At 36.5% G+C, this 10,231-nt stretch overlaps 1 protein-coding gene across 1 annotated transcript in view; it reads right to left on the bottom strand.

The window, feature by feature from the left end:
- PPP1R12A (protein phosphatase 1 regulatory subunit 12A) overlaps window positions 1-10,231 on the bottom strand; it is a 229,621-nt gene that overhangs the window by 10,509 nt on the left and 208,881 nt on the right. Inside the window, exons 20-22 of the mRNA XM_007953169.2 lie at window positions 8,958-8,974; window positions 7,765-7,900; window positions 2,607-2,711 (exon numbers count right to left, since the gene is read on the bottom strand). Of these exons, the coding sequence (XP_007951360.1) occupies window positions 2,607-2,711; window positions 7,765-7,900; window positions 8,958-8,974 (258 nt within the window). The remainder of the gene's footprint in view (window positions 1-2,606; window positions 2,712-7,764; window positions 7,901-8,957; window positions 8,975-10,231) is intronic.

Here is a 10,231-nt window from a genome sequence, read left to right as displayed (position 1 = left end):
AGTCATTGGTGTTCAATGCATCAAATCTATTCTTTAGATGGTCTCTAAATTCAGGAGGGATATTATCAAGGTCATATTTTGGCTCTTGTGGACTTATTTTATTTGCCTTCAACTTCAACTTGAATGTGCATATGAGCAATTGATGGTCTGTTCCACAATCAATTCCTGGCCTTGTTTTGGCTGAAGATACTGAACTTCTCCATCACCTCTTGCCACAGATGTAGTCAATCAGATTCCTGTGTGTTCCATCTGGTGAAGTCCATTTGTATAGTCGTCACTTATGTTGTTGAAAAAAGGTATTTGCAATAAGTTGTTGGTCTTGCAAAATTCTATCATGCGATCTCCAGCATTATTTCTATCACCAAGGCCAAATTTTCCAACTACCAGTGATTCTTCGTTTTCAACTTTTGCATTCCAATCACCAGTGATAAGCAACACATCTTAATTACATGTTTGGTCAATTTCAGACAGCAGAAGTTGGTAAGAATCTTCAATTTCTTCATCTTTGGTTTTGGTGATTGGTGTTTAAATTTGAATAGTAGTAGTATAACCTTATAGGTGTATGGATATTATCCTATTACTGACAGTGTTTTACTTCACGACAGATCTTTAAACACTCTTTGTGATGATGAATGCCACACCATTCCCCTTCAATTTGTCATTCCTGGCACAGTAGATCATATGGTCCTCTGATTCAAAATGGCCAAAACCCATCCATTTCAGCCTAGGATATTGATCTTTACGCGTTCCATTTCATTTTGGGTAACTTCCAGTTTTCCTACATTCACATTTCATACATTTCACGTTCCAATTATTAATGGATATTTGCATCTGTTTCTGCTCATTTTGAGTTGTGCCACATCAGCCAGTGGAGGTCCCGAAATCTGTACTCTATCTATATCCTAAAGGTCATCTCTACTCTGATGAGTCAGTTCTTCCCTAGTCAAATTTTGAGTGCCTTCCGACCGAATGGGTTCATCTTCTAGCACTATTACTGGACAATGCTTCAGGGCTGTTCATAAAATTTTCCAGTAACACATCAGACAGTGTTTTACTGCTGTTCATAAGGTTTTCACTGGCCAATTCTTTGAGAAGTGGATAGCCTCGTCCTTCTTCCAAGTCTGTCTAAGCCCTGAAGCTCCACCGAAACCTGTCTACCATGGGTAAACTTGCTGGCATGTTGCAACATGGTGGCATAGCCTCCAGCCTCAAAGCAACATGTAAGCCACCACAGGACAACAAACTGGCAGATGAGTTTGTCTCCTTTAGTTGTTCCTAATCCTTCTGCATCTGCCTACATTGGGCCCCAGCCTTAATACAGAGCCACAACCAAGCGAAAATTCCTAGGAGTATAATAGTTTCCCATTGGGAAAATTCCATGCAACTATCAAAATTGCTACCACTTACACATATTCTTGAATAGTTAAGGAAAAATCATAAAAGATTTATAGTAGACAAATACTCAGGAGAAATGCTCTGAAGGTGAACAAAAAGTATTTTTTTTTTTAAAAATCAGTTTTACTTTCCTATACATCTCTAAAAATTTTAAATAGCATTCACATAGTTTTTCCAACTAAAATATCTACTATAATTTTATCACACCCTCTACTGCTTTATAACCTAATAATGGTTCCAAAAAAGAAAGCAAGCAAGCCTGGGTAGCAAGTACGAAGCACAGAGAACGAATTTAAAAAAATCATGGAAAAAAGCCAAAGAGTGAGTATTAAAGAATGGCCCAAACAAGTAAGCAGAGTCCCATGTACTGAAATGGAGACAGCATTCAGATCAGTGCTTTTAAGACAGACTGTAAGAGTGGTCCTACAGTGTTGCTTAGAAATTTCCCATGTTAAAATTTTAACAATTATTCTTTTAAATTGTAGGATCTCTCAAAGTCTTTAAAATATAAACAGACCCTGTAAAATCTCCAAGATGCAGAATACATAGCATTTCCCAAGTTTCTCTGATCACAAAGTTTTTTTCTAAGGGTGGTAGAAGTGGTACGGGATGAAAGTGAAATGATGTGCCTGTCACTATCTCCCATAATCAGTATTTTATGAAAAAAGAGCTTGGGAAATAACCTAGATCATATGCACAAGGTTATAATTTTTGCTTGGCTATCTCAATTTTATTCTCTTCTAGGCTGTGTTGTATAGGCAGAACAGAGAACATTAAGATAAAAGGAGATATGATTAAAATGATCTTCCTCCAGTACTGATACATGAAATAACATTTACTTGAACAGACTAAATATTCAGAATAAAAAAATTATAAAGAAATCTTGGGCTATAAGAAAATTCTGTACAGATTGCTGTTAATGCCTTGCTATATTTGGTATAATGGAAGAAAGCATTTCAATCCTTTAAGTACAGCAACACAGATTTTATAAAAAGCTTAAAAGTACTTTGACTTCCACTGTAAGGCTGTATCTTTAAATTTACTGCAGAAAAAAGTAAATGAGGTTATCAGTAAACTACATTATTTACAAATTAGCTATGATCAGTAACCAAACTATGGTTAGAATATTAGAGAAAATTCCAGTGCAATTTTTTAAAAAAGGTAACTGACACTTATAACATTTAGAGTAACAAAGGAAAAAAGGTACAAACCTGGGTGGCTTTTTCCAACTGCAATTTAAGATCTGTAAGTTCCATGTTTGTATCATGTAGCTGTGCCTTCAGTTTCTCATTTTCAGCCAAGATTTGCTCATAAAGCTATAAAAATCAAGGCAGAATAACAAATTACTTTTCTGTTCTCCTAATGTTTTATAGGCGGTCCTGGGTAACACAAATGATTTAAGTGCTTGCCTACTAGACAAAAGTTTGGCAGTTTGAAACTACTCAGAGGTGTTTTGGAAGACAGGCTTGCAGATCTGCTTCTGAAAGGTCACCAAAAACCAAAAACCAAACTCACTGCGTCGAGTCAGATCCAACTCATAGCGCGCCCCCTCCTTGGGTTTCCGAGGTAGTATCACTACAGAAGTGGACTGCCCTATTTTCTTTCCAAGAAAACCCACCAGCCTTCTGGTTAGTAGTCAAATGCCTTAGGCACTATGCCACCAGAGTGCCCATGAAAGGTTATAGCCTTGAACATTCTGCCCTAACCAAGTGGAAATGCCATGCATCGAAATCAACTTGACAGCAACTAACAACATTTTAAGGAAATTTCCTGTTGAAATGCCGCAATATTAAGGCATTAATATTGTTATTAAAACCAATCACCACAGAATCAATTCCAACTCCTGGCGACCCCATGTGTGTCAGAGAAGAACTATTTTCCATATGGTTTTCAACTGCTGATTTTTCAGAAGTAGAACAGTAAGTCTTTCTTCCAAGATCACTCTGGGTGGACTTGAACTTTCTACCTTTCAGTTAGTAGCTGAGTGTGTTAACCATTTGCATAACCCTAAGACACTGTGAGACATTAACAGATACATTAAAACTACTTTTTAACTGCAAGTCAGAAGCTGTTGATCATGTAGGTATGTTTATCCCATACAATCACTTAAAAAAGTAGGGGAGTGTGCCTATGACCATGTATAGGGTTAGCAGATAATGTTTCTAAATGTGTATTTGTATGTGCTTTAAGAATGTCTGGGTATAACCACTCAGAGGGGGATCTATGTAGGAGACCCAGGATAGAGTGGGAGAATAATGTGGAATAAAACTCAATCACTTGGGGGAAAAAAAGGGGGGTGACCAGGTTTGTTGGTATGATAGAATGACTGAGACTATGGTCCCTAGCTGCCCTTCAGATCTGGAACTGAACCCACTCCTGTGGCTTCCAGCCAAACAAAAGACAGGCATATGAGGTGAACATTTACACTAGGTAGATACACTCCTTGGAGAGAACAATCTTGGGAGAATAGAAGGGCTGTATATACACAGGGAGATAGCTCAGGAGGCAGGAGTGCATGGAGGGAAGGGCACAGGGAAGAGGTAACTATGGGGAGGAAGTGGGAGGGAAGCTGTTGCACTGTGGGAAATTGTAGTCAATGTCATGAGACAAAGTGTATGTGAGTTGCTGTATGAAAAGTGAATTTGCTCTGAAAACTTTCACTCAAATCACAATTAAAAGAAAAAGCATGTCCAGGTGCATAGTACAGCCGACAAGGAGCAAGGGTGTGGTGGCTTCTTGGTCACAGCCAGCTACCTGGAAGAAGCGAGCAGTTGGACCTGTGGGCTCAGAACCACAGTTGCAGGGGAAGGACATCAAGCTCAGTTGGCATAACATACTACACAAAAACACCATTCTACATCCTACTTTGATGAGTAGTGTCTGGGATCTTAAAAGCTTGCAAGTGGCCATCTAGATTTAACGATGGGTCTCTCTTCATCCAGACAAAAGAAGAATGAAGAAAACCAAAGATGCATAGAAACAATTTGTCTAAGGGACTGGCAGTCCATGTGATCCTTAGCCTATGACCATGACACCAGAAGAACTAGATGGTGTCTGGCTACCACTGTCAACCACTCGGAGGGGAACTAGTGCAGGAGATCCTGGACAGGGTGGGAGAACAATGTGGAACAAAACTGAAAATCATAAAAAAAAGACCAGGTTTGCTGGTCTGATAGAGCATGGGGAGACTCCTTAGTTACCTTTCAGGTCTGGAACTGAACTCACTCCTGTGGCTTCTAGCCAAATAATAGACAGGAATATGGGGTGAACATTCCTTGGAGTGATCATTCATGGGGGAAGAGAAGGGCAGTGTTTGCACAGGCAGACAGCTCAAGGGGTGGCAATGCATGGGAGGGAAGGACACGGAAGAGGTAACTTTGGGGAGGAAGTGGAAAGAGAGATGTTATATTGTGGGGGACTACAGTCAATGTCATGAAACAAAATATATATGAACTGCTGTATCGAAAATGAATTTGCCCTGGAAATTTTTACCAAATCACAATAAAAATTAAAACAAAAAAAGTTACAGTTTTTAAAAAATAATACAGAAAAATCTGACTTTCCAGGATATCTTAGAAAAAAAAAACGACCAAAAAAAAAAAAAATCTAGCAAATCTGATGAAAATGGATCACACTCATGCATAGCAACAAATGGCTGAAGCTCAGCAGCCACTAAGATCTTTCTAGGAGATTTTCTGCTCATCACTCCCTCTTGTATCCCCAAAACTGAGTTAAGAGTATCAGCTGTAGCTATCATTATCCTTACACTACTTAAAGTTATAAAAGGCAAGTGAAATATTTCAAGTCCAGAATCAAACCAAGGATCTCTCCCTTTTCCAAAATTCCCCCTTTAATAACATTTAAATCTCTACTTTACTTGTTTGTTCCTCATGGTGACAATCATCTTTTATCTAGACTTTTCTAATAATGACCTTGTTTTCCCTCACCTCCCTTTAATCTATTTTCTCCATCTAATCTATTTTATGGGAGCTCTGGTGGCATAGTGCCTAAGGCATCTGACTGCTAACCAGAAGGCTGGTGGTTCATCTAGTCAATTCTGAACTCAAAGTGGCCCTACAAAGGGAGAGAAGAACTGCCCCATGGAGCTTCCAAGGCAGACTGTCTTGTCTTTCTCCCACTGAGCAGCTAGTGGGTTCAAATTGCCAACCTTTTGGTTAGCAGCTGAATATTTTTAACCACTAGGCCAGGAGAGCTCCTATTTTATAAATACCAAAACCAAAAACTCAATGCCATCAAGTCGATTCTGATTCACAGTGACCCTATTGGATTTCCAAGGCAGTAAATCTTTATGGAAGTAGACTGCCCCATTTTCCTTCAGCAGAGTGTCTCATGAGTTTAGAACTGCCAACCTCCTGGTTACCAGTCAAATGCCTTAGGCAGTATGCCACCACAGCTACTTACTTTATACATGACCACAGCCACTGAGTTGATTTTGACTCATAGCAACCCCCATTGGGTTTTCAAGTTGGTAAATGTTATGGAAGTAGATTGCCCCAACTTCCTTCTGTGGAGTGGCTGATGGGTTTGAACCGCCAGCCCTCTGGTTAGCAGTCAAATGCTTTAGGCACTGCACCACCAGAGCTTTTTATTTCACACATAAAATAGTTAATTTTTCAAAATGAAAATCTAGTAATTTTTATATGCCAAAGTCTCTATCAACCCATCACAATTTAGAAAGACCCCTGAATTGCTTCCCGTTGTTCTTAGCATATTCTTAAAATAGTCTGTAAAGTTCTGCATGGCCTGGTACCAGTCTACCCATCCACCTGCAACCTCACATTTCCACGTTCTACTTGCCATATTGAAATATTAATCACTCAAATGAATCATACATTTATTCACTACCAGGTCTAAGCTCTTACAGTTCATGCCATTTGGAACATTTTTCTCTCTCATTTTTGACAGTTAACTACTACAAACAATTCTTCCATTCTTCACTCAAGCCTTACTTTCTTAGGAAATCCATCTCTAACCAAAACCCACTGCCAGTGATTTGATTCTGACTCATAGCAACCCAATAGGACAAAGGAGAACTGCCCTCTAAAGTTTCCAAGGCTGTAATAATTATGGAAACAGTCTGCCACACCTTTCTCCCAGAGAAGGGATTTTTAGGAACTGGGCAGTTAACCACTGTGTCATCAGGGCTCCTTAAACAATCTCTGTTGTTGTTGTTATGTGCTATCGAGTCGGCCCCGACTCATAGCGACCCCTCCTTGGGTTGCCAAGGCAGTATCACTACGGAAGTAGATTGCCCAATCTTTCTTCCGAGGAGTGGCTGGTGGGTTTGAACCACCAGCCTTCTGGTTAGTAGTCAAGTGCCTTAAGCACTACGCTACCAGAGCTCCCAAACAATCTCTAGGCCTTATTATTTTCCTATTACATAATTTTATAAGATTGTATGAGAATGTCTCTCATGAGAGCAGAGAGAAATCTCTCTACCTGCCCATGACTAGAGTCTCAGTACTTAGCACAATTCAGTGTTCAGTTCTTTACAGGAAATGAATGATGGATTCTGATTCTTAATGTAAACTGTTTCCCCTTCCATCTCTTGATAACTAGGCATTTGGCCTATAATAAAGTGGGTAATACAACTAGCATCTAGATACCAGAGAACATGTATAAATACCACAGGCCTTTTCTTCTTACATCAAACTTCATTAGGTTTATTCCAAGCCCATAAAATTAAGAATTGTATAGTAAGAATATTGGATGTTTATGTGTTGCTGTTGTTGTTATGTGCCGTCGGGTCGGACCTGACTCATAGAGACCCCTCCTAGGGTTTCCAAGGCAGTATCACTACGGAAGCAGATTGCCCCATCTTCCTTCTGAGGAGTGGCTGGTGGGTTTGAACCGCCAGCCTTTTCGTTAGGAGTCAAGTGCCTTAGCCACTATGCTACCAGAGCTCTGGATTTTTTATGTATGGAGGTTTATTCCTTAATTACTTTCATCCTTAATAGCATTTAAGGGACCACAAATTTTTCAGTTACCTAAGAAAAATGGAAACTGCCCCAGGAAAAGCTTTATTCTCTATTTGGCTGCTTCCTATTAAGAAGTAAATAAAGAAACGCACAAAATACACCATGCACTGAATGTTTTGACCCTTTCCAGTTCAACTAAGTAGTTCTAGACTGAGACACTGAAATGTGAAATAAAGTCTTGAGTACATTTCTCTTTCCTTAAAAAAAAAAACAAACATAGCTATTTACATTGCATGCCAGAAACTGAAAATAATTTCAAAATGGTGAATTCATCATGCATATCTAGATATAATATCCAAACATAAATATCTCAACACAAAATTAAAAATTAACTTACTTTTAAATAAGTATTACCAAGTAATCCAAGTACCTTTTTAAAGTCAGTTGGATCATCTTTTTCTAGCCTGCTACTGTAAGGTTTTCTTTCTTCTAAGTAACTGTATGATCCAGAGCGACCCAGCAAGGAATCATACCGATCACTGGCTGATGTGGAACTGGTTTCATATCTTCAAAAGATGAATTTAAATAAAAATCTTTATTATAGGCTTTCACAATTTACATCAACATGCATCCTAGTATAAATTAACCTGTATTTTAAAATTGTAGATAACATTTATTTACCTAATTTGTTATCTAATCAACATTTTTACGATATATAATAAATGAGAGTCCATTTTTAATAACAATTTTGAGGAAGGAGTTCAAAATTCCCATATGTACAAGTAAAACATGGTTTCTTATCATGATAATCTACAGATAACGTACATTTCAACAATTTTAAATGTACATTTTCCCACATTTTAGGATCTCTAAAATCAGGTCATTGCTCTGCAATGATGTTGTATTTTAGTTTAACTGGCAACACTTTTCCTTTTTTTAAAGAGGTATGTAATAGTGTGTTTTGAAATTAGTAACATATTAGATTTGATGAACTATAGTACACATACAGTTACAGGTATGGATTTGTCCTAAATAGAAATAAATGAGAATTTCTTATAATCTGGTTCTGAGGTCAAGTCATCTTTTCTGATAAATGCTATTGCCTTGGCATTTCAATTCAGCAGAATCATCAATATATAAAAATTTGTACTTGGTCTTACAGGACTTTGGAATAAGAAGTACAATGGATATTAGATTCAAGAATATATCAGAAGCTCTCTGAAAAGATAAATGAAGTTTAGCTATATTATACTTTGAGTGTCTTCATTAGTTTTCTTTTATATAAATTTCTGGTCAAGGGTGGGTTTCATTAGTGTCTGACATTAAAAATGAGGTAAGTCATTGCTGAAGTAACCTAGGAAATTTACAAAAAGTTAAGTAAAATTACCACTGTTATAGCGATTTAGGAAAAAGCATATTTCTTGGTGGCCTACTGTGACTGTCAAACTAGAAGTAACACCTTTAAGAAAGTTAGTAACAGTGATTAGGGTCATCTAAGTATCTACAGATTTTTATTACCAAAATAATTCTACCAACTTACAAAATTCATAAATATCTAGGAACATATTTTCAGCGAAGAATAAAAATGAGATAAAAGTTAATTTAAACAAAAGGTAAACATACCTTGAGATGGAATCCGTCTTGAAAGAAAGAAAAACAAACAGAGTCACACTAAATTTTTACGGTTTCATTGAACTATTAACTTATGATTAACATTACAATACTGTTTTTACACTATTAAACATCTATTCATTGGACATCCTTTAATGTGGTTGTTCTAAGGAAGTGATTCTAAAACACTGATTCATTATATTTTTACATGCACAATTATCATACAGTTTACATTTGGCAAATTAACATCTTTTTGGACTTTTTATTAATTTCTATACACATTATTTTGTAATTAGAAGAGAAAAAATGAGTGACTAAGAAAAATATCCATTTTTCACTCAGCATTAGAAACCAACATATTTAACATTAAGAAATGTCAAGTTAAAAAAGAGAAATGCCAATTTACTACATGACATCTCAAAGCAGCTATTTTTCTATTTTAAAATGAGAGGCAAACAAAAGAATACCTAAGGCATTTTATACATAACACTTTACACACATATTTTGTCTAAAACTTATTTTGTGAAAATCCAATTATACTTTCCTTTGAGGTTTAGAATTTAGAACTGAAAATTATGATTACTTTAAGCTAATTTTCTCAAGCAAGTGGCATGCTATTGTTGAAGTTCCTGTAACTCTTCTTATCCAAATGACGAAATGATTACCAAGATCAAACAGTATTACTGGGACCAAAGGAAGTTTTGTGTGTGTGTGTGTGTGTGTGTGTGTTCTTTAGCTCTTTCTGCTGAAATGCTCACTAAATCTATCATTTTCTGTAAGGTAACTAACTACTCAAAATTGGTTTGTTAAATTTTTGAATTTAGATATTTGTATTTTCCCATTACATTTGTATTTTTATGTTCTATAACTACTATGTTCCTTTGGGATTGTTTGAAGTCTACTTGTGACTAAATTTATACAGTTTGCTTAAATTGCATTTGTAAAACTAATTTTGCCCTTGCTACCTGTGTTTCACAATTCTTTTTCCAAAAAATAAAAGTCTATTAATTTTTCTGATTTTAAAGTAATATAAGTTCATATAAAAATATTACAGTATAAAGAATTCCTCTGTAATTACCCAGTCCTCTACCTCCTGGATAAGCATCGTTATCAATTTCTGTACATATAATAATATGATATGAACACACTAAATAGCTACATATGCAATACATGTTGTTTAATTTATTCTCTACTAACAAGATTATTTAGAGTGTTCTCAATTTTTTGCTTTATGAGCAATGCTGCTGTGAATCCCTTATAGATTTATCTTTATATAATTGTTATTT

The sequence above is a fragment of the Orycteropus afer genome, unplaced genomic scaffold (assembly GCF_000298275.1).
Source record: "Orycteropus afer afer isolate SDZICR_OR568_19922 unplaced genomic scaffold, OryAfe1.0 scaffold00375, whole genome shotgun sequence".
NCBI classification, from domain to species: domain Eukaryota; kingdom Metazoa; phylum Chordata; class Mammalia; order Tubulidentata; family Orycteropodidae; genus Orycteropus; species Orycteropus afer.
Note: the sequence above shows the minus strand (reverse complement) of the source record. Positions and strands in the feature narration are given on the sequence as shown.